The sequence below is a fragment of the Ochotona curzoniae genome, unplaced genomic scaffold (genome assembly GCF_017591425.1).
Source record: "Ochotona curzoniae isolate NIBS_2020 unplaced genomic scaffold, NIBS_Ocur_1.0 scaffold_4701, whole genome shotgun sequence".
Lineage (NCBI taxonomy): Eukaryota > Metazoa > Chordata > Mammalia > Lagomorpha > Ochotonidae > Ochotona > Ochotona curzoniae.
Window position 1 is genome coordinate 39,007,378 of NW_024467122.1, and position 22,173 is coordinate 39,029,550.

A 22,173-nucleotide genomic window follows, 5' to 3' on the forward strand; every position below is an offset into this window, starting at 1 on the left:
TGCTCCCACAGAGTACACCTGCTGCTTTCACAATGGCCAAGCATGCTTTCCAGTAAGGACCTGTAGCTGGTGTGGGTGTCCTTTGCTTTGTGCCTTTGTGTACAGATCCTGACATGGGACAGAAGTCTTGAAGCACAGATGTTTCCTTTTCACCTGCTCCCACTTTAGAGGTCCATGGGAGATAACTTCATACCAAAGTTTGTTGCTGTGCTTGCTTCAGTAGCACATATACTAAAACTGGAACGATACAGAGAAGATTAGCATGGCCCCTGTGCAAGGATGACACATAAAGTTTGTTGCAAATGCTGCACATGAACTTCAGTTTTGGTCTTCTGACTGCTTTTCGCCACCCCCCTCATCTCCCCACTCCTTTTTTTTTTTTTTAAACAAGAAAGCTCTCTATCATACATTGTTGTCACTGTTGCCACCTCTTCCTAAAAGGTCAGCACAGGGATGGGCCAGAGTTCTCCAAGGAACAGGAAGCTGTGAATCATCCCTCTCATTCTCCAAAATCTTCATCTCCTGGTGATGACAGTGTCCACAGCAAGGTCCCCAGCCCCGCCTGTGCCAGGGTGTTTCCAGGGACTGACAGATGTCCACTAATCCACTTGTGTGCTGTGTTCTAAGGGATAAGATTTGATGGCCTGGTTCTCTAGAAAGCAGAGGCAGGGCAGGAAGCAGCACAAAGGTGTGAGGGTTGCAGGTCGGGGGCTCAGGGGTACTGAGCAGGGTCTAGAGCACCAAGCACCCCCAGAATGGGAGTCTTCTTGATTTTTTTTTCCCACACCTCTGCTCTGGCTTGAGGCAAATCAGATTGCTAGGTCTGTGTCCCCTCCACAACTGTGACTCATGGGGATCTAAGCGATGTGACACAAGCCTCTCAAGAGGTAGGACACCCACAAGCAAACTCAGCACTACCCGCCCCCCTCCACCCACACACGCAAGAAAATGCCACACCCTAAGGATTGAATTTGATTTTCAGAGAAATGCTGCCAGGCCAAAGCATGCCCTTTCACACATGGGCACAAATCGGTTAGGCCAGCTAGGGCTGGAGGGGGCACACATTTCACCCATTTCCCCACCCTCAACCTTCTCCCTTCATTCCAGAGGGTTAGTGGAGACAGTGGAGCTTTCCACAGGGACGGGCTCTGGGGACATGGGGATATTCTTCACAGTGTGATCCAGGGTGCCCCCACGACGGGAGCTGCCCGCCTCAGAGCCCGTGGCCTCCAGCATCTTGGCGACGAAGCCCATGCCAGTTGAACGCAGCAGGCGAACACTGTTGCATGCATACAGCACGGGGTTCACGCTGCTGCTCAGGAAGGCTAGCGCAATGAGCACATGGCGCGCCAGGTACAGCCGTTGGCCCGTAGGCCCCGTCCCCATGCCCAGGCCTGCCAGCGCCCGGAATGCCTCAGCCACATTTACAATGTGGTAAGGCAGCCAAAAGGCAGCAAATGCCAGGATAATGAGCACCACCAGGCGACCGGTACGACGGCTGCGACGGAAGTGCCGTGTCTGCAACCGGCGCCCAATGTCCGAGTAGCTGGCCACCACGGCCATGAAGGGCAACAGGAATCCTGTGAGGGCCTCGAAGAGCAGATGAAAGACCCTGTGGCTTTCGCTGGGGTAGACTGGGAAGCAGACCTGGCTCCTGTTGTCCAATCTCATGTTCACCTTGCGGTACACAAAGACCGGCGTGGCCAGTAGGAAGGACAGCACCCAGATGCCGGCCAGCAGGTACCTGGCCATTGACTTGGTGCGCAGCTTCTGGGACAGAAAGGGGCGGGCCACTGCCAGTGAGCGGTCCAAGCTCATGGCCGTGATGATCAGGACACTGGCGTACATGCTGACCCCGCAGATGTAGTAGAGCAGGCTGCAGCCAGCCTGTTTGAACCGCCAGGTGCCTTGGGCCAGGAAGTGTAGGAAGAAGGGCGCTGTGAGCAGCACGGCCAGGTCGGCCAGGGCCAGGTTCAGCACCAGCAGGGCAGTGACTGAGCGCTTGTGCATCCTCTTCAGGATGCTCCACACAACAAAGCTGTTGCCGGGCACCCCCACCACCAGAGCCACCGACAACAGGATGATGGACAACTGAGCTATAAAGACGGCAGCCCCTGCCTGCGGGGTGACAGTAGACGAAGTGTTCATGGCTGTGGTGGGCAGAGAGGGCCGGGACCTGGAGAGTGAGGGTGGACCAAGGTACATAATATGAGGGCAGGGGACCCTGGAGCCTGAGGGCTTTGATCTGTCTCCACAGAAGTCTCCCCCCTCCCTCCTTTTGCTGACCTGCCTGAAGGAAACCTGGCTGGCTACAAAACATTAATTTCCTAACTGAACCATGGGGCCCCTTCCTGCCTACAGGCTCAATTACAAAATATGTGTAACGGCAGCAGCAGTGGCGCGCTGCAGCCACCTTCCCTTGGGAGACCTGGTTGGCCAGGGCTGCTCCTCTGTCCCCTGCCAGCTGCAAGGCCCCTCGATCTCACCACTTTCCCCAAGTCACCAGGAGGCCCTGGAACAGCAGTGGACAGAGGACAAGGGCAAATCTTGCCCCATGGCTTTGACACTCAGCCAACATGTTTTGGGAGGCTCCTTTGTACCCTCACTCATGACTGCTCCCGTTACCCTCCCCCCACCGGCTCCTCCCCATCCCTCTCCACCACCCCAATACTTACAAGCTCCACCAGGTGCTGGCCAGAAGGGGTAACCTATCCCTGGATCTGTGGCCCTGGCTCTGGGTGCTGTAAGTTAAGTCAGCCAGAGAGGAAGTACCACAGGACAAGGGAGGAGGCAGCAGTAGAGGAGGAAGATACATCTTCCTGACCGCCTACCCCCTCCCTTCTCAAGTCATCCTCCCTGTGCTCCTGGGGAGCAGTACATGGGAAGAGGACCCGTGAAGGTGGGGCCACATGAGCAGAAGCCAGGAAGGGGCAGTGTGGAGGCAGAGAGGGGAGCAGCCAGGGTGTGGCCTCCAGATGCAGGTGCAGACTGCAGCATTCAGAGTCCCACATGCAAGTAAGGGAGGGAAATGAGTTTGGCTTGAGAAGCCAGAATACTGATAGTCAATTTACAAACATCTCCACTCTTCAGGCCAAGAATGCCCAAGGAGAAAAGTGGAAGCTAGGCTAGTCTGTGTGGAGCAGGAGGACCAAGAGTAGGGGTGAAGGCACAGGGGGAATGGGGAGCAGCCCCTGAAGGTCCCCTTCATCACCCTTCCCTGCATGAAGAGACATCTTTCTAGAAGTCTCCTGTAGGAGGTTTCTCATGCCCCCTTCGATCTCATCATCCTTCACTCCTTGACCATTGTCACTGTCCTAAATCGCTCCACTCTGATAAGAGAAGCCAGAGGGGCATGTACCATCAAACAGAAGAGAGGATGACAAGAAAATGGACTGAAGTTGCAGCCAGAGCTGAAGGCAGAGTCGAGCCAGGGCTTTCCGACTGCACAGGTGCTTGAGATGCAGACAATCTAACAGAAAATTGGGAATCCTTCCCCAACATGCCACCCTGCAGAAGCACAGGCAGTGATAAGTCTGTGCTTGCAATAGAAGTGCCAGGCTCAGAGCTCCAGAGCCACCCAGAGCAGCACTGTCTACCTCTTCTCCAGGCTGCTCCCTGACCCCAGCTCCTTCCACAGCCCTTCTTCCCCTTCCCTGCATGGCTGGGTACTTCAGGCACACTTCCGGCTGCCCCAGTTCAGAGCTCCACTCTGTTCTCAACATTGGTGACAGAGGGACCCTGGGGACCGGATTTCCTTTGCTCTCTTGACCTGTGCCCTGGGGCGGGGGAGGGAGGAACAGAGCAGGCACATGTGTGAACAGTCTCTGCAGGACAAGCTGGGGTGGTGCCAGCCTGGGTACCCACATGGGCGACCACCTCAGTGTGCTGGGGACACTGATGGTGTTGGCACAAGGGATTTTCCGCACTAGAATTGAAAATATTAGGGGCCAACTGAAACAGGTTGATGATCGCACTGACCATGTGGATGTCCTCCTGAGACACAGCTCCAAATCCCAAGTGCCAGGATCAAGGACAGGTTTTAGATTCAGAAGTGGAAAAGGGAGGAGGGGGGGCCACAAGGTGTTGGGGTAGCGGTCAGGGGCAGCCAGCAGCCTTGGCAGAGAGAAAGAAGGGGTGGCACTGCCTGTCCTCTTCCCCACACCCTCTCATCACCAATTAGTGTCCACCCCTGAGGTCATCTGCAAAGCTCTTTTGACCTCTGGGGACAAGGTCAGACACATTGAAGAAGTACAGTCTCCCAGGCCCAGGGTCCCTACATCTGCCCACTCTTTACAGGTTCCTCTCACAAGCACATCATATAACAAGATGGACAGGAAAACCAGCTAATTGCAAATTCGCTTTCTAGGTCTGGAGCCAGTGTCTTGCAAACCGCTGCTTCCCCAAGAGCCCCACCCTTGCCACCCCCCCACCCCCCGCCACGTCCTACCCAAGCCCCAGTGCTTTTGTGTCTTCTTTCTCCCTTTCCGTCCAGAGGCAGGGCCAGACTCGGAGGCCTGAGTGAGTGGCTCACCAGGGAATCAGGTGGGGTGAGTATGTAACTCAGGAATGATGAGCCACCGCAAGGAACACACTTCGGTCATCACCTTATGGCTTCCTGAAGTGTTTCGCAATCATGGCTACTGGCAGAGGAGCCAGCGGCTTGGGCACGTGGATACTCACCACCCTGCAGGCAACGGGCCTGTCCCAGACACACAAGCCAAACCTCCCTCAGAGGAAGGTCCTAGATACTCGCAGACCGGCAGGGGGTGGGGAAGATCAGGGGTGGTTGCATGGGTCAAGGGTCCCATTCCTGACTGGCCCTCTGCTGGCCGCCCCCAGGATCCCCGTTGCCCTGGCCCTGGCCCACCACTTGTAGCCGAGGGGTTGTTCGGAGCTCCATGGTCCCCTCCCTGGAACGGCTGGCCCCTCCTCGGGCCTCCCCAGAGCCTTCGAAGAACTTCATGAGGAAACGCGGACCGGCGCGGGGCAGTAGGTCCCTGGCGGTAAAAACGTAAAGTAGCGGGTTGACGCTGGAGCTGAAGAAGGCCAAGGCCGTGGTGCCAGCCCGCGCCGCCTGGCCCGCGCCGCCCAGCCTGGCCAAGGTCCCCTCGGGTGGAGCCAGCGCGGCTGCCACCTGCACCAAGTTGACCGCGTGGTAGGGGGCCCAGAGCAAGCCGAAAGCCAGCACGATGACGCTCACGAGGCGGCCCACGCGGGTGCCACGCCGGCCGGAGCGCCAGCGGACAGCCCGCAGCCGCGTCAGTGTCACGCCGTAGCAGCTGAGCACCAACCCGAAAGGCAGCACAAAGGCCGTGAGCGTCTCCAGGCCCAGGTGCGCGGCGGCGTGCTTCCGCGACGGGTGGCATAGCTGGCACACGCGGTCCCCCCAGAGGTGTCGGTAGAGGGCGGCGGGCAGGGCGAGCAGCAGGGCTGCCAGCCAGACGGCCAGCAGCAGGCGACGGGCCAGGGCCGGGCTGCGCAGCCGGGGCACCAAGAAAGGGCGCGTAACGGCCAGGCAGCGCTGCAGGCTGAGCAGCGCTGTGAGCAGCACGCTGGCGTACATGCTGAGAGCGCACACATAGTACACCGCTTTGCAGCCCGCCTGGCCCAGCGGCCACGCCTGCCCGGCCAGGAAAGCCACGAAGAGCGGCGTGAGCAGCAGCACCACGCCGTCGGCCAACGCCAGGTGCAGTACGAGCGTGGCCGCCAGCGGCCGCCCCTGCGCGGGACGCCAGCCTGCCAAGCTCCACACCACGAAGCCATTGCCCGGCAGCCCGAACAGCGCGGCCAGCAGCAAGAAGGTCATGCCTGTGGCCCGCGAGGCCTTCCAGCTCAGCAGCGTCTCGTTCCCGGGAGGACTGTAGCAGGGCGTCATCCTTCTGTGCCAGCAGGGGGCTGCAAGGGGGCACAGCAGGCATTCAGGGCTGGGAGCCGGGAAGGAAGTCCGCTGGCCTGTGAGGCAGCTCCCCACCTGCTGAGTTAGGTAGGGACTGCGCCTCCCCTCTGTTCTGTGCCTCCTCCCTCTCTTCTGGCTGGAAGCCCTGTCTCCCCTGAAGACTCTGGCTCCCACCCTGCTCCTTGGAGCCCAGATCCCCAGCTCTGGGTTAGACGAGTCCTACTGCACCAGGCTCCTTCCCAGAATTCCTAGCCCTCACCCACATTGTCACTAGCTCCATCTCCCCTTCCTGCTAGCCTGGGCTTTCCTTCTTGCCCAGCCCTGTCCTTTAAACCTCAGGGCCAGTGTGTGTGGTGGGGAGTCAGGGAGCATGGGCAAATCCACTTACCCAGCCGTCACAAACAAGGACAGGGGTCCAGCAAAGGGCCTGAGGCTGCCACGAAGCAAAGCTGCTGTGAGTGAAGTGCCTACTTGTGCTCTGTGCCTGTCACGTTTGCAAGAGGGTGAGGCCAGCAGAGGGAGGGACAAGATGGGGCTCATTCCTGGCCTTTCCCACGGGGCCCCTCCCTCATCCTGGCCCTCCTAAGGCTTACACACCCAGGCCTGTAGGAGCCTGCCTCTCCAGGGAACAGGCTGAACTGGGGGAGTGCAGCCCAGTTTCCCTGGCCATGGAGGAGGCAAACTCTACTGATGCCTGAGCTAAGCGTCTACTTCTGCCCTCATGCCTGCCCACTCCTCCAGCTCTCTTTCACTGTTTTCTGGCCCCTCTGGCCTGCAACACAAGGCCCGCCCGTTAGCAGCCTCCGTTAGCAGTTCCCCCTCTGTCCCCAGCTCCCTCCTACACCTCCCATCACTTGATGTAGTCACTCTACCCTCAGAGTTCCCCCTAGGCTGTTAAGGGCAGACTTTTCTTTTTTTAGATTTATTTATCTTTATTGAGAAGTCAGATTTACAGGGAACAGACAGAAAGATCTTACATCTGACCATTGGTTCACTCCCTATATGGCTGCAACGACCAGAGCTGAGCCAATCCAGGAAGCAGGAGACTCTTCCGGTTCTCCCATGTGTGGGTGCAGGGTCCCAAGGGTTTGGGTCGTCCCCAGCTGCTTTCCCAGGTTACAAGCAGGGAGCTGGATGGGAAGTAGAGTAACTGGGATACGAACCGATGCTCATATGGGATCCCAGCACATGTAAGGTGAGGACTTTGGCCACTAGGCTATCACGCCAGACCCAAGGACAAACTTTTCAGTCAAAGGCATGGTGCTAGGTGCTGGGGAGGACAGGGCTTCTCCGGCATGCAGACCACAGAAAGGAAGGATGCTATGGAGGAGACGGGCTGAGATGTCCTCTCTTGTGGAGTGCTCAGGCAAAGCTTGGATGTGAAGCCATTTGAGGGAGAGTTAGCTGGTGCATACAGCTGAAGCAAAAGGGAACACTAAGGTCTTGGACCAATCAACAGCCAAAATCAGTGTTCCATGTGCTTGAGGACACCAGGAACACTACCTTACTTGGGGTTCCCCTGACCAAGAGCTGGGGGCAAGGGTCTGAGGACAGGAAAGCCTCGATCTGAAGGCTCAGCTCCAGGAGCAGGGCAACAAGACAGTAGCGGGGACAGCAGGTGTTGAGTCCCTTCCATAAGTCTTAGGGACCTCTGATGGATGCAGAATGCTCAGGACAGAGAAGGGAGATATTCCACAGGTTCGAGAACTACCCTGGAGGCGTGATCAGCCCTATTCTCTCGGCCTGTCAGGGGCTCTCTGAGCTTTCATGGCTCCCAACAAAGCACTTTCCATCTAGGCTGCCCCCACTAGCAGCAGCTGGAGAATTCTTGTGCCCCAAACTGTTCCAACATGGAGCTAACAAAGAAAGAAGCGCTAACTGCCAGGGTGATTGGTCCAAAGCACTGAATAGAGGAACTCAGAAAGTGGCCTGTAGTTGCCTCACCACAGACAGTGAGAAAAATGAGAGTTCCACTGAGGTATGTCTGTGGCAAGGAGGTCAGGGCAGGGAGTTTAAGGGATTGGCCTCAAGGTTAAAGCTAGTTTCTTTCAGTGTTTTTAGACAATGACTATACATGTTTATCGGGCACTGGACATGTTCAAGGACCTGGCTTGGGCTCAAGGCTGCAGGGGAAATGATGTTGGCCACAGACACAGAGAAAGCAGAGAACTGTGCTTCCCAGGCAGGGCACAGACAGAAAGCACAAGGGATCCAGAAGACCCAACAGGCTCCCAGGGCAGGAAAGCAGAGCTGGCTCTCATTTGAGGAGTTCCCTGCCAGTGAGTCAGAGTGTCCATGCAGCTGTTATCACAGCTGCAGATGAGACCAGACTTGGACCCTGGGGTTGGCGTTGTGACACAGTGTGTTAAGCCACTGCCCGCAAAGCCTGCATCCCATATCCAGAATGCTGGTTCAAGTCCCACTGCTTCAATTCCCATCCAGTTCTGTGCCAACGTGTCTGAGAAAGCAAACAAGAGGCCCAAGTGCTTAGGTTCCTGCCACTCACATGGGAAACCCAGGTGGCTTTCCAGGCTCCTGCATATCGCCCAGCCCAGCTCCAGCCTTTGCAGCAATTTGGGAAGTGAATAGTGGGAGGGGAAGATAACTCTCTCTCTGTCTCTTCCTCTCTCTGTCTTTCAAATAAATAACTTTTTTTTTTTAATTGGAAAGGCGGATATACAGAGAGGAGAGACAGAGAGGAAGATCTTCCGTCCGATGATTCACTCCCCAAGTGAGCGCAACGGCCGATACTATGCCAATCTGAAGCCAGGAGCCTCTTCCGGGTCTCCCACGCGGGTGCAGGGTTCCAAAGCTTTGGGCCATCCTGGACTGCTTTCCCGTGCCACAGGCAGGGAGCTGGAAGGGAAGCGGGGCTGCCGGGATTAGAACCGGCGCCCATATGGGATGCTGGGCGTGCAAGGCGAGGACCTTAACCACTGCGCCACTGTGCCGGGCCCTCAAATAAATAACTTTTTAAAGCTGAAGTTCTAAATGCAAAAGGAAAAAGGTCAAAGAAAGATGGCTACTCGATTTGCTGAGATAGGCAGTTTTGGAGAATGAAGCCAGGAAATGTGGAGCCAGTTCCTCTCCTCCACTAAGCAGGGAGGCCAGGATCCCGGATGGGATCCTGAACTCTGGATCCGTGGATCAGATCCCTCCTTTCCCCTCAGTATCCCAGACACTGCGGATGAGAAGGAGCGCTCATCTTCTCCAAGTCCTGTCCACTCCAGCCCATTTCCACACTCCCAGCCCAGCCTCTGCCAAAAGCTGTAGTTCGTGGCTTCCCCAGTAGGCAGCAGCCCCAAAGCCACACAGATCAGATCACACACGACCACAAGCCAGAGGCTGTCCCTAGAAATGCCCTCCAGAGAATTAAAACCCGTGGTCACATTCCAACCTTTCACTTCATTTCTGTCAGCCCCCCGCCCCACTAGTTACATACACAAGCCTTCCCAGCTTTGGCTGGACACCCCTTCTACCCTGCTGCTTCCCCTCCCCCTGGACTTTGTCCCTCTGCCTGGCTGAGCAGGAGGGTCAGAGTCCGGGTCTGACTCATCGGCACCTCACCAGGGCTGACTCCAGCTTTGTCACAGAAAATGCCACTTGGGCCCCAGCACAGCGAGAGCCACGGAGCCCAGCATTTGCAAAGCCGCACCACTCCTTGGTCCACCATGGAGTATCTTTCAGCCCTGAAGCCCTCCGCTGGAGGCCTGCTCAGGTAACTTGTAACCCTCCTGCCCATCCCACACAGCTGGCACAGACAGCTTGCTCCATCCCCTCCTTGCCTCCTCACAGTAGGCTTGGTCCAGCTCACACCCTATGGTCTCCCCAACTCCTTTGGCTAATCCACAAGCCTAGCCCCCGCCCCATTCTTTAACCCTCCCAGCTTTATCATCCCTCTCTTCTCACCAAGTCCCTGAAGTTCCCTCTCGAACCTTTTTCCCAACTACTAGGTCTGTATCCAGCATGAGCTCGGAGCTTGGCCGGCGGGTGTGGACCTCAGCACCCTCACCACGGCCTTTCCGTGTCTGTGACCACAAGCGTTCCTTGCGGAAGGGGCTGACAGCTGCCACCCGCCAGGAACTGCTTGATAAGGTGAGTGCCTGGGTTTTGGAAGGAGGGATGGCTTAAGATGACAATTTGGGACAATGATGCAGGAAGGGCTTTAGCCACCCAGGGGCTTTAGCTGCTCCTTTCTGAGAGCTAAGAACAGTGAGGTAAACCCAAAACTTCCACTGTTAGTTCACTTATTTTTCTAAGTAGAGCCTTATACTTTGGGAGTAGGAAAAACAGTGGGCAGAGGGTTGGAGGCATGGAATTCCAAAGTCATTATGGAATAGTAATTTGTATGACAACCCAAGTTCAAACCTTGTTGCTGCCACTTGTTAACCAGGAAGTTACTCACCCCATTAAAACCTCAGCTTCTTTTTCTACAAAATGGGTGCAACAATGCACAGCCTATCAGGGTCATGAAAAGGAGTGCAAGAGGAAAACATATATAAAGTGCTCTTAATGGATACTGGTGAAGGCAGGATTCAAGCAGTTTAAACATAATTGTTACCGAAAACGGCTCTAGTGGGAGAGGAGGGAAGATGACAGGACGGATTCAGGGAACCCAGCTGGTTTTTCCTTTCTGATATAGGAGTGGTTGGGGGGAGTGGGGCAGTAGAAGGAGATAGGGTGGCAGGGTACAAATAAACAGGATAAAGCGTCAGCCCCTAGTGAGGTCCCCCCAGGAATCAGAGAACTTTGAGAGTTTCAGCCTTCAGAACAGATGGCAACGCCCTGGGAGGCAGAGCTGGGCTATCAATGGGTATCTAGAGCCAATCCATGGATGCTGGGTTGCAGGTATGGGCATAGCACGAGACTGGTCACTTCCCTCTCATCTCCTGCCACTGGACAGGCCTTAGAGACCCTGCCGCTGAGTGGAACGCTGACACTGGTGCTGGAGGAAGACGGGACGGCTGTGGAGAGCGAGGACTTCTTCCAGCTCCTGGAGGATGACACGTGCCTGATGGTGTTGGAGTCAGGCCAGAACTGGAGCCCCCTCAGGGTAAGGCCCACCACCCCTTTATAGCTCCCTAAACCATTTATCACGCATGATCTTGACCCTGAGAGCAGAGGTACTGGAAGAACTATGGCATGGTCAAGGACAGCACACAGTGGACATGCAGTCCAGGCAAGTGTGGGTGTGACTCAGTGCTAACAGGCATCCATGTTGAATGTCTGGGTTAATGGTTCACTGTGTGGCCTGGGGGCCTTGCAGGGTGGGGTGCTGTCCTACGGCCTGGGCCGGGAGAAGCCAAAGCACAGCAAGGACATAGCGCGCATCACCTTTGACGTGTACAAGCAAAACCCTCGCGACCTCTTCGGCAGCCTCAACGTCAAAGCCACCTTCTATGGGCTCTACACCATGAGTTGCGACTTCCAAGGCCTTGGCCCCAAAAAAGTTCTCAGGTCAGAGATCAGTAATGTCATCCCTGACAACTGGAAAGTCCTCTGATTGCTTCTCCTGCGCCCACTTGGCCCTCAATCACCTGTCCTGCTCCCTGGCCTCCTGTTGGCTTCCCCTGACCATCTGAACTCTCCTCATCTGTCCCGCAGGGAGCTCCTTCGCTGGACATCCTCGCTGCTGCAAGGCCTGGGCCACGTGTTGCTGGGAATCTCCTCCGCCCTTCGTCAGCTGGTGGAGGGGGCTGAGCAGTGGCCGCGGCAGTGGCACGGTCGCCTCCATTCCTGAGAAGGGACTCGGACGTCTGCCTCCAGGCTCATTCCCAGGATGGCACTGTGAGGACTGTGACAGCGGCAGGTTTTGTCACCTGCAGGCAAGAAAACTCACCTAATGTCCCACCATCCTCTGACCCAGCAGTGAGAGAATCTGCTAACATAACGCCTCACACCCGCCCTGTATACCTTCTACCAAAAAGATGTAATCCTGGCCTAGCCATGTTTCCAGCCGCCCACTCTCCTGCAAGGCTACAGGATTGTCCCTGGCATCTGACCCCGTCTCAATGGCTGCCACACCTAGCTCCCCTCCGACTCCTTTTGCTCTAAGCTCCCCAGGAAGCTGGTCACAGCCCTTTCTGATTTCACCTTCAGACTTTCACTTTGCTGTACTCTTCCCATGGAAACTAACAAAAGCATCTTCAATAAAAATATCAAAATATTTACTAGTAAGAACTTTTGTCTCCGATGCTGGATACCTCTTTGCACCCTCCCTAGCCCAGTTCCAAAGGCCTCAGTCTTCCAGTATGGAGTTCAGTGCCCGCCTGCGCTTGGCCACTGCACTTTGCTGCTGCTCCCAAGCCTCTCGCCGCTTCAGGAAAGTGGTCAGAGACACATTTCGAGCCACATGGTGGCCAAAGGGGTCTCTTACTAGCTCCTGGTTCCGCTCCCCTGCAAAGGAATGGTTCATGGTTAGCATCATCCCACTCCCACAGAGACAGGATGGGGGAACACCCCATTCTCTAAAGGACAGAATGCTGGGGGCAGAGGATGGCACAAACAATCAGAGGAAGGGCAAGAGCAGCCTGCTCAAAAGCCATGACCAAGACCACTTGTGAAGCCCTCTCACTCCTCAGTCACCCAGCTATGTGGGTAAGAGAACACAAAGTCTGGAAACGCACCAGGGTGTGGGTACTCACCCAGTTCAGCTGCAATCTCCTTCCGGGCCCCCAAGGCTGCTCCACTCCAGATGGCATCCAGTACCCGGCTGCCATGGCGACTGCAGGCCAATGCCACATACTGTCCCTGCATTGAGACAAGCAAGGTAGGTTTCTTTAGAGAAGCCACAATAGTGGTGTTTGAGGCAGAGGCAGAGAAAAGTTTCAGAAGAATTTAGAGGATGGGTTAAAACAGTCTAGGAACTACATCTCTTCTTTGTTCTGAAGGTACATCATGGGGGCAGCCCGTGGTCTCTGAACAGCAGATAGTGGGGAATCAGCAGAAGCCAGAGTCTAACCTTGAGGATCTGCAGCACGCGGCGCCGCTGTTTGCGTGTCACCGAGGGGCTGGTGAGGATGGCGTCGAGCACATGGGAACCAGCAGGGCTTTGGGCCAGAGCCAGAAGCTGTGGTCCAGTCATGGCACTCAGACTCCGAAGTATAAGAGCAGGGTGGGAAAAGTGCAGCAGACGCTGCAGTAACAGAGATCCCAGGACTGTCACCTCTCCCAGTGCCCTGGCTGCAGCTGCTTCCTCCTGGGAAAGCAGAAACAGGAAGTCACAAGGCAGTCACCAAACTGGGGTACAAGGGCGCCTAACAGCACAATTCCATCCGGGGGCAGTTGAATATCTCACCACCTTCACCTCAGGGGTGACAGGCTTCCCACGCCAGGCGGGGGGTGCCTGGCTCCCAGGAGTCAGGGCTGGGCCTCTCCCCTACCTCACCTGGTGCTCCGTGGGCTCTGACCCCTCCTCCTCCACCAATCCATAGTACACCTCATAAGCCATCAGAGTGGCAAAGAGAGGCACACAGGCCACTTGCCGGGATGAGGGCTCTGCGCAGTGGAATGCCTGGAGGGAAAACACAACAGCAGGAATTTAAGAGCCCCCCTACCCCTGACCTCAACTTTCTGAACAGGGCAGACATTCAGGAAAGATGAGAAGGTCCAACTCCACAAGGTGTGAGCTCCATGAGGACAGGATCCTTCTGGCCCTGCTATGTGCCTGGCTTCAGAATGCACAACAGGGAGTGAATAAAGAGGCATCCCTTATAGAAACCCTCTCTCCACCCTGGGAGATCACTTTCATCCCCAGGCTGTGAGATGGCTTGGACCTCTCTCTCCCCAGGCTTGTGAAGTCTCTCAACATAGCCCTCTTGTGTTCCCAGAGGAACAGTGACTGAAGAATTAATTCAGTCCTAGCAGTAGGTTTGGACAAAAGGCACAGATGGACTGCAGGTGACACCCACTCACCTCCAATAGCAGCTCTAAGACCTTGGCTTGGTGGGCTCCAACTCTGCAGCAAGCCCCCACCAGGGCAACGACCACTCCTGGGTGACCCTGAGCAAGTATAGCTTCCAGGGCAGGGCTCAGCTCCTCAAACACAGCAGACAGCTGAGGAGAAACAGGGATGAAGAATGCATGGCATTCTGTATAATCTTCTTGGCTGAAAACATGAAAAGCACTGTGGCCTCGCTTCCGCTGGGTGCCTAGGTGGCCTCTGGGGGCCTGGGGGCTTTGTGCTGGGGGCTGGTGAAATGGAGTGGGTCTGGAAACTCCCACACATATTTGGGTTCCAGGCAGGCGAGGGAGGAGGTGGGGTTAGGGGCCCAGGCTGGCATACTTGTACGATATGCTAGAAGATTGGGCTTGGGGACTCATTAACATACTTGAATCCTGGCTGGGTGGAGTGGGTAGCGTCCCAGGCTGTCATGTGTGCCAGAGGACTGGATCTGGGGTCCTGGGCAGGCGGGCAGGGCATTAGGCCAGCATGTCACCCTGCCAGAAGACTGGGTTGGGAAACCCATGCACTTATGAGCACGGGGGCTGTGGCTTGATCACGGAAGGGAATATAGGATGTATGGGAGGGGAGATTGCTGAGGGAGTACATTACAGGTGAAAAATCACTTCTGCCAACAAGGCCACTGTACTTGCAGGTTAGCAAGGGGGCTAAGGCTAAGCAGTTCAGAGGGAAGCTTGAGGACTTTTCTGGGTCATTCATGTGGGAGACCTGAGCTGGACTAGGTAGCATCAACTACTGCTGACCACCACCCATCGGTGCACACAAAAGTTAGGGTTGGGGGCATACCTGCCAGTATCAGAATAGGGGATGGGTCACATTAGGCTTGGCCACAACACTAACCAGCTGGGCTGGGCCAAATCTTAGCACACTGGCAAGTGTAGGAGCCACGCTGGAACACAGGCCATGCTGGACTAGGCTATCACACCTACCAGTCTGCAGGAAAGCTAGGGGTGAGGGCAAACTGGGGAGGGCAAAACTGCAGCGTGGACCCAACAGTGAGAGTTGGGACTGGAGGTGGGCTGGGCCACGCCAGTCTGTAGCACCCAATGGTAAAGGCCAAGACGGAGGATGGGTTATGTTTTATTGGGTCAGAGCAACCATCAGCACATGCAAGATCTGTGGCTGGGAGCAGGCCTGGTCAGGGAGCTAAGGGGACGCCCAGCTGAGCTATGGTTCCCGCTGGTGAGCACAAGAGCCAGAATGGGGGTTGACTGGGTCTGGGGTATGCCAGACTGGGCTAGGCTCCTGCACCCACTGGTGCTCACATGAGCCAGAGTAGGTGTGGCATGAGCTGGGCTAGGTCTCAGCACCCGCTAAACCATACAAGAGCTGGGTCTGGGGGATTGGCTAGGCATGGTTGGGCTGTAGCACCCAACAGTAAGAACCAAAATGGGTGTGGGACAGACAGACAAGGTCACTGTTCCTGCCAGGACAGGAGGTAGGACAAGTCAGGCTAGGCCAAGCACCCACTGGTATGCACAAGATCTGCCACTGGGAGAAGACCTGATAGAGATGCTTAGGGAACTCCTCTGTCAGGATCCAGTCCCCACAGGTGAGTGCAAGAACCAAGGCTGTGGGCCTGGCGGTGTGACCTAGTGGCTAAAATCCTCGCCTTGAACTCACCGGGATCCGATGCTATGCCAATCCGAAGCCAGGAGCCTCTTCCAGGTCTCCTGGGCGGGTGCAGGGTCCCAAAGCTTTGGGCCGTCCCCAACTGCTTTCCCAGGCCACAGGCAGGGAGCTGGATGGGAAGCGGGGCCACCGGGATTAGAACCAGCGCCCATATGGCATCCCGGGCGTGCAAGGCAAGGACCTTAACCACTGCGCCACCGCGCCAGGCCCAGATCTTCCTCTCTGTATATCTGATTTTATATTAAAAATAAATAAATCTTAAAAAAAAAAAAAAAAAAAAAGAGCCAAGGCTGTGAGTAGCCCAGACCAGGTCATGTTACAGTACCCTCCAGCATATGCGTGAGTCAGGTCTGAGAGCAGGCCAGGCTGGGCCAGTTCATAGAACCTACTGGCAGACAGGAGGAGCAGGACAGAGTACAGGAAAGGTTAGGTTGGGCTACAGCAACAGCTAGTTCAAATTAGGGCCAGGAGTGGGGGCAATCCAGACTGGGCTAGGCTGCAGCACCCACTGGCAAATGCCGAGGTAAGGCAAGCCATGCCATACTGGGCCACAGCACTCACCAGTACACATAACACTAAAGAGTGGGGTGGGGGCAGGGGTTGAACCTGGTAGGGTGCAGTGTGGGTTCTTCTCCTGAGCCACTGCTCCTGCAGGTGAATGTGAGAACTGGGGTAAATCAGGCTGGGCAGGGCTACAACATCCACTGGCCTGTATGTGAGCTGGGTTAGGAGGAGAGCCAGGCTGGGCTAAGTAACCGTACCTACTGGTACATGCCTAAGTCAGAGTAAGTGCAGACTGGTTGGTTGTCACAGTATCAGCTGGCAAATGCTGGGAATGGGGGTACCTCCTGTGAAGCTAGACTGCACAACCACCTGGACGGTGCAAGATCTGGGGCTGAGAGTGGGGTTTATTAGGGAAACTATGAGCACCTCTCTGATGGGCTGCAACACCCACTGGTGAGTATGAGAACCAGGGATTGGGGTGGACCTGGCTAGACAGGCAGTTGCACCCCCAGCATAAGTGTGGGCTGGACAGTGAGGTCAATTGGGCTGAGCTAGGTTGCAGCACCTATTGGTGTATATAAAAGCCAAATGGGGGGGGGGGGGCAGCGCAATAGCTCAGTGGCTAAAGTCTTCCCCTTGAACGCACCAGGATCCCATATGGGCACCAGTTCTAATCCTGGCAGCCCCACTTCCCATCCAGCTCCCTGCTTGTGACTTGGGAAAACAGTAGAGGATGGCACAAAGCCTTGGGACCCTGCACCCACATGGGAGACCTAGAAGAGTTCCTGGCTTTGGATCAGCGTAGTACTGGCCGTTGCGGTCACCTGAATCATCAGACAGAAGCTCTTCCTCTCAGTCTTTCCTCCTCTCTCTATGTATATATATAGCTGACATTACAATAAAAATAGATCTTAAAAAAAAAGCCAAATGGGATACAAGACAGACTGGACAAGTCTGCTGCACATACCATCATGTTTAGGAACCAGGGCTAGGGGGCAGGCCTATTGGGAGTTGTTGGGGGTCACAGTGACTGGGTTGAAGTCCTGCTGGTGTCAGTGAGTGTTAAGCATGTGGTGGGCAGGGCCGGGATGGGCCACAGTATCCATTGGTTTATGTAAGAGATGGGGCTGGAGACAGAACTGACCCAGCAACTACAACCACCAGTGAGTGTGTAGGCTGATATGGGTGATGGACTGAGCTGGCACACACAGGAGTCAGGTTGGAGTTACCTCAGATGAGGTTTCTTTGGGGACCCTTCCAATGGATCTGCTAGACTCAAAACTCTAACCACAAAGAAAACTGCAGGGTCCGTGGTCTGATCATGGAGTGCAGGCCTCAGAACTGGGCCTCCTCAGTTGTTTAAGATGGTGCAGTGGATAGAATGACCAGATGCAAATAGGGCATATGTAGTTCATTGGGGCCTGCAGAGGACATCTAGTACCATAGCACAGCATGGAGAACAGAAAAATTGGACAACTCCTTCAGTCAAGTGTTGAGAGCAAATATTTGGGCAAATAGAAACTACGGTGAACTATGTCAGCCAATGGACGTTGGAAGGATTTTCTCAACCTTGGAACAACGAAATCAACAGCATTTCAGAACTATCAAAGCCACTTGAGCAGTACCCTCAGAGCATGTTTCACATTAGGAACCCTGGGATGACACTGGGTGACCATCCACCATTCCCAGGTTCTGATGTGATTTGGGGATGCTGGGTGTGGCTTCTCCCCTTCTCTCCTCCCTTCCCCCAGACACAAGAAGAAGAAAAAGAAAAATTGGAAACAATGGTTCATCCACTTTTCCCTACTCCTCCACCTTTCCTATACTAATCAGTGGTCTACATGGCCATACATCCTTCTCAACTATGCAAACATCATCAAAAGTAAAGATGAAAAGCACTGCCAATACCAGGACTCTGTTTTGGCTGAGTAAAGCTTAGGACTAGGGAACTCTCTTAGAGATGTCACCTCATGAAGAGAGGAACCTTAAATGCACAAAGCAAAAGCAAGGGTAAGATCTGCCCTTCTACTCCAACACTCATCCCATGAGACTGCAAGGAAGTCGGCTTCGGGAATGAGCAACGAAGGGAAAGTGAAACTCTGATGACTGTCCAGCACTCCTGTGGATTTGCAGTCCAATACTCAAGACTCGAGTGGCTCATGGAACCTCAAGTTTAAAACTATGAGCCAGTCCCTTGCTGGGGCTCATGCCTCAGAGAAGTCAAAACAAATCCTCTCTGAGATGGGAGTCCCTTTATCTTCAGCTCTGGTTCCTAAGCCAACATCCAACACATCATCATGGACACAAAGCAGAAGGGAAGGCACACAGTAAAATAGGGCCCCAGTGAGCAAGGACTAGCAGAAACAGACTAAGCACAGGTTCTTGACTCACCAGCTCAGGCGTGGAGATTGCATCCAGTAAGCGCTGCAAAGGGAAGTTGGCAATGGGATGTGCAGCCAGGGTCTGCAGCTGGCCCTGCAGGTGGTCCTTGAAGAGGCTCTGGAGCTGAGAGGGGTCCAACACCAGCAGCACCTGCTCCAGGAGCCTGGAGCTTGTCTGATCTCGCAGAAACAGCAGGAGGGGGCTGGGAACAGGAGCAGGGGGCCAGCCATTTTATCCCCATTTCATCCAAAATACAGGTGCACCACCTCATTCACAGCACACAGTCCCATCAACCTTGGCTAGTGCCAAGGTCCTGACCATACCTGCCATCTGCTGATGCATTGCGAGTACTCAGGTAGCCAATCACAGCACTGCAAAGATGGGCACAAGACTGGGGCAGTTTGCGGCATAGAATCTGTAAGGCCACTTGAAGGCAGAAGCTGGAGATCTTGTTGGTGATGAACACTATGGGCAGAAACAAGAAAATCCGCATGATCTGTACACCTCCACCAATCAACAACCACATGCAGGGGACCATGGACACAGGGGCTCCACACAAAGGGCCTCGGCACATCCAATCAGGCCACGGTCTGAAGAGGAACAACCTGCTGGGTGGGAAACATCTCCAGAAACGGCTTCTGACCCTCCCCACAGTCCTCTCCTTACCAGCAATGTCCTTCAGAAAGCAAGAGCTCATGTCCTGAAGGCAATTCAAGAAGGTTCCAGGAACCTCAAAATCAGCTGGCTTGCACTCCCGGGCTGGAGTCCTTTGAGCTTCTGGATCAAGATCAAGAACAAGTGCAGGCTATGGCAGAGCACTAGGGTTCTTTTTACTTTTCCTCCTGCCACTATGGCAGGAGGTAAGGGTCTTTTCTATCTCAAAACCCCCTCCCGTCGCTAGGACGGGAGTCTTCTTTTCTCAGCCTTTCTAATAAATCCTGCTTTAAAACTTAAAAAAAAAAAAAAAAGAACAAGTGCAGGGAGGAGGTCACCAACTACCCTCTGGAGGAAGAATGATTCCACAGAGCAGCAGGCACCCAGCTTGGTGAAGCAGAAAGATGCGATAAGGCCAGCCACCCAAATGGGAGCTCTAGACAATGCTTCTGCTTTTTTAATGAGAAACCTCCAGTTTTGGTCCAGTCCTCTACCACCCACACAAGAGAGTTTAAACTCCTCAGCCGAGTACTCCACACATCCCCAAATCAGGCCTTGTTCCAACTCTCTACTCTTACTTCCTAGAGTTTCTCAAAATACATGCCACAGCTTACGAATGTCTCATAAAACCAACCTAATGATCTTAACCTGTGTTCTTCCTAATAGAGCAGAACAAAATGAGAAAAGAACACCGCAGTAACAGTATTCTCTCTTAAACTTTTGCCTTATGCCAGTATAGGTACATAATCACACACACACACACACACACACTCATGTCCATGTTGAATCATATTAAAACAAAAACCACACACATTTCAGGGATAGTGGTTTAGCCTCGCAGCTGGGCCTGCACCTCACCCCAGAGTGCCCGGGTTCAACACTCAGCCTGACTCTGGTTCCTGCTGAATGCGAGGCAGAGGTAGCGGTGCCAGCTCAGCTTGCTGGGTTCCCACCTACCGCCTGGCAGACCTATAATGAGCTACTACACATCTCTAATCTCACTGCCAATTCTTCCAGCTCAAGCTCCCTCTGAAGACTTACTTCCCAGCTTACTCTCTGCTCCCTAAACTCTCCTTCCTGCTCCTGTAATACTTACCGGAGGCCTGGGAGCTCCAGGGCCTAGCTCGCTCAGATTCCACGAGAACTCCTCCTAACACCTGAAGCAGAGTCCTCACCATGAAGCTGCCATGTGTGTCTCCACAGTAGAAAAGAAAATCATCACACACTTCGGCCGCGAGGCCCAGGACCAGCTCCTCCAAGGTCTCCAAGGTACAATCCACCCCAGCCGTCACCTTCTCCTCTTCTTCCTCCTCAGGTTCATCATCTTCCTCCTTCCGTGCAGGACTCCCCAGCAGCCGAGGCAGCTGCAGCAAAGCACTCTGTAGGACATGGACCCCACACCGATGACAGGCCACAGAGCGTAGATTGGGGCGCAGGGCAGCCCATATTCGACAGAAAGGTTTCAGGGGACTGAAGCCCAGCAGTTCCTGTAGCACCTCGCTGCCAGTCCTGCTCGTGGCCAAGGCTAGGGCCTGAGTCTCCACTTCCTTCAGAATGTTGTGCACCATCAGCTCTGCAAAGGCAAGAAAACAAATACAGGCATTTAAAAGAAACTAAGGGGAGCAGGTCTGGTGGTGCAGCACATTGACCCTCCAACTTGCAGTGCTGCACTCCCATACAGGCACCGGTTCATGTCCCAACTGCTCCACTTCCATCTGGCTCCCTGCTTGTGGTAGCAGAGGATGGCCCAAAGCCTTGGGACCCCGCACCCACTCAGGAGACCCAGAAGTTGTTCCTGGCTTCTAGCTTCAAACTGATCCAGCTCTGGCCACTGCGGTCACATGAGAAGTGAACCAGCAGTTGGAAGAGCTTATTTATTCTGTCTCTCCTGCTCTCGGTAAATCCACAATTCCAGCAAATACAGAATTCATAAAACAAAATAAAACAGACAATAAAAAAACTGAGGTTCTGGCATTGTGGAGTAGCTGGGAAAGTCACCATTTGCAATACCAGTATCATTTCTAGGTCCGGGGTCCAGTCTCAGCTACCTCACTCCCTACCTGACTCCCTTCTCAGTGCTTGGGACCCTGCAGACATGTGAGTGATCCAAATTAAGTCCCTGGCTCCTGGCTTCAACCCAACTCAGCCCTGCCAGTTGCGGCCATTTAGGGAGTGAACCAGCAGATGGAAGGTCTCTCTCACTCTCAAAGTAGGAATACTTGTTTTTTTAGATTTATTTTTTATTGGAAAGTCAGATTTACAGAGAGTGGAAGATACAGACAGAAAGATCTCCCATCCACTGGTTCACTCCCCAGTACTCCCAACGGCCAGACCTGAGCTGATCCGAAGCCAGGAGCTTCTTCCGGATCTCCCACATGGGTGCAGGGTCCCAAGGCGTTGGAACATCTTTGACTGGTTTTTCAGGCCACAGGGAGGGAGCTGGAAGGAAAATGGAGCAGGCAGGTTATGTACCCTCAAAGCGTGCAAGGCGAGGACTTTAGCCAATAGGCTACCACGCCGGAACCAGAAAGGATACTTTAAAATAAATATGTAACATAATTTTTAAAACAAGATTTTGAGAAAAGGACAACGTTACGTTCCATCACAAAGGGCTCGCACTGAGAACCAAGAGGGCTCGCAAGGGAACCAAGAGAACCTGGGGATGCAGATAAAGTGCCCACACCCTAGGAACTCTCCAAAGCTTCCCCACCCTCCCGGACTGTCTGCTAACCTCGTTCTTCTCCGGTCTCAGGCGCCTCTTTCAGCGCCGACAGGGCCCGGCGGAAATAACCCAGGGCTTCGGAGCTCAGGTGGGGGTGCGCATCCGAAGCCGTCTCCGAGCGCCCGCCCGGGACCTGCTGTCTGCGACCTGGCGCGGGGCGCCCGGACCCCTCAGCCACGCGTCCACGTCTGCGGCCATCTGGGAGTCGGCGCCCCGCCTTGTTGTGGTGAGGGGAGCGCGGACCCAGCCCCATGCGTGCTCGGATCCCGCTAGGCCTTCCTCAGCCACACGATGATCAAGCCGCCGGGAACAGAACCCCGCAGGCAACCAGTTCACACAGGCAGCCACTCTGGGTGCCGGGGAAACGTCATAGACATGCGACGTCCCGGTGTGGGCGTGTCCCGACAGTCGCCCCGCCTA

The 22,173-nt window shown here is 54.8% G+C and overlaps 4 protein-coding genes and 1 pseudogene across 5 annotated transcripts; 2 read left to right on the plus strand and 3 right to left on the minus strand.

Annotated features, from left to right (window-relative positions):
* The first annotated feature begins 207 nt into the window (after positions 1–207).
* LOC121149543 lies at positions 208–308 on the plus strand (annotated as a pseudogene).
* A 42-nt stretch (positions 309–350) lies between these two features.
* LTB4R (leukotriene B4 receptor) lies at positions 351–4,343 on the minus strand. The gene is made up of 2 exons (XM_040969025.1): positions 2,676–4,343; positions 351–2,176 (listed from the first exon to the last, which is right to left on the minus strand). Exons 1-2 carry the CDS (start codon positions 2,813–2,815, stop codon positions 1,099–1,101), a joined length of 1,218 nt encoding a protein of 405 aa, XP_040824959.1. The 5' UTR covers positions 2,816–4,343; the 3' UTR covers positions 351–1,098.
* Positions 4,344–4,501: 158 nt separating this feature from the next.
* LTB4R2 (leukotriene B4 receptor 2) lies at positions 4,502–9,962 on the minus strand. Its single transcript, XM_040969102.1, has 2 exons — positions 9,806–9,962; positions 4,502–5,895 (listed from the first exon to the last, which is right to left on the minus strand). The coding sequence occupies exon 2, from the start codon at positions 5,873–5,875 to the stop codon at positions 4,796–4,798; it is 1,080 nt and encodes a 359-aa protein (XP_040825036.1). The 5' UTR covers positions 5,876–5,895; positions 9,806–9,962; the 3' UTR covers positions 4,502–4,795.
* CIDEB (cell death inducing DFFA like effector b) lies at positions 9,489–12,062 on the plus strand. 2 transcript variants are annotated; one of them, XM_040969103.1, is made up of 5 exons: positions 9,489–9,614; positions 9,850–9,991; positions 10,800–10,949; positions 11,163–11,353; positions 11,501–12,062. In XM_040969103.1, the coding sequence occupies exons 1-5, from the start codon at positions 9,493–9,495 to the stop codon at positions 11,634–11,636; spliced, it is 741 nt and encodes a 246-aa protein (XP_040825037.1). In that variant the 5' UTR covers positions 9,489–9,492; the 3' UTR covers positions 11,637–12,062. The 2 variants fall into 2 exon arrangements, with proteins under 2 accessions (XP_040825037.1, XP_040825038.1); XM_040969104.1 differs by lacking the exon at positions 10,800–10,949.
* Positions 12,042–22,086, minus strand: NOP9 (NOP9 nucleolar protein). The gene is made up of 10 exons (XM_040969101.1): positions 21,763–22,086; positions 20,128–20,604; positions 19,044–19,154; positions 18,701–18,842; positions 18,387–18,579; positions 13,811–13,951; positions 13,284–13,409; positions 12,858–13,094; positions 12,541–12,646; positions 12,042–12,292 (listed from the first exon to the last, which is right to left on the minus strand). The coding sequence occupies exons 1-10, from the start codon at positions 22,004–22,006 to the stop codon at positions 12,135–12,137; spliced, it is 1,935 nt and encodes a 644-aa protein (XP_040825035.1). The 5' UTR covers positions 22,007–22,086; the 3' UTR covers positions 12,042–12,134.
* Between the last annotated feature and the right edge of the window lie 87 nt (positions 22,087–22,173).

Coding starts and splice junctions, on each gene's coding strand:
- LTB4R (XM_040969025.1), bottom strand. CDS start 2,815: ATGTATCTTCCTCCTCTACTGCTGCCTCCTCCCTTGTCCTGTGGTACT. Junction 2,177..2,675: donor GCCAGCACCTGGTGGAGCTT/GTAAGTATTGGG, acceptor CTCACTCTCCAG/GTCCCGGCCCTCTCTGCCCA.
- LTB4R2 (XM_040969102.1), bottom strand. CDS start 5,875: ATGACGCCCTGCTACAGTCCTCCCGGGAACGAGACGCTGCTGAGCTGG.
- CIDEB (XM_040969103.1), top strand. CDS start 9,493: ATGCCACTTGGGCCCCAGCACAGCGAGAGCCACGGAGCCCAGCATTTG. Junction 9,615..9,849: donor TCCGCTGGAGGCCTGCTCAG/GTAACTTGTAAC, acceptor CCCAACTACTAG/GTCTGTATCCAGCATGAGCT. Junction 9,992..10,799: donor GCCAGGAACTGCTTGATAAG/GTGAGTGCCTGG, acceptor GCCACTGGACAG/GCCTTAGAGACCCTGCCGCT.
- NOP9 (XM_040969101.1), bottom strand. CDS start 22,006: ATGGGGCTGGGTCCGCGCTCCCCTCACCACAACAAGGCGGGGCGCCGA. Junction 19,155..20,127: donor CTGGAGCTCCCAGGCCTCCG/GTAAGTATTACA, acceptor ATCTTGATCCAG/AAGCTCAAAGGACTCCAGCC. Junction 18,843..19,043: donor CTTTCTGAAGGACATTGCTG/GTAAGGAGAGGA, acceptor TTCTGCCCATAG/TGTTCATCACCAACAAGATC.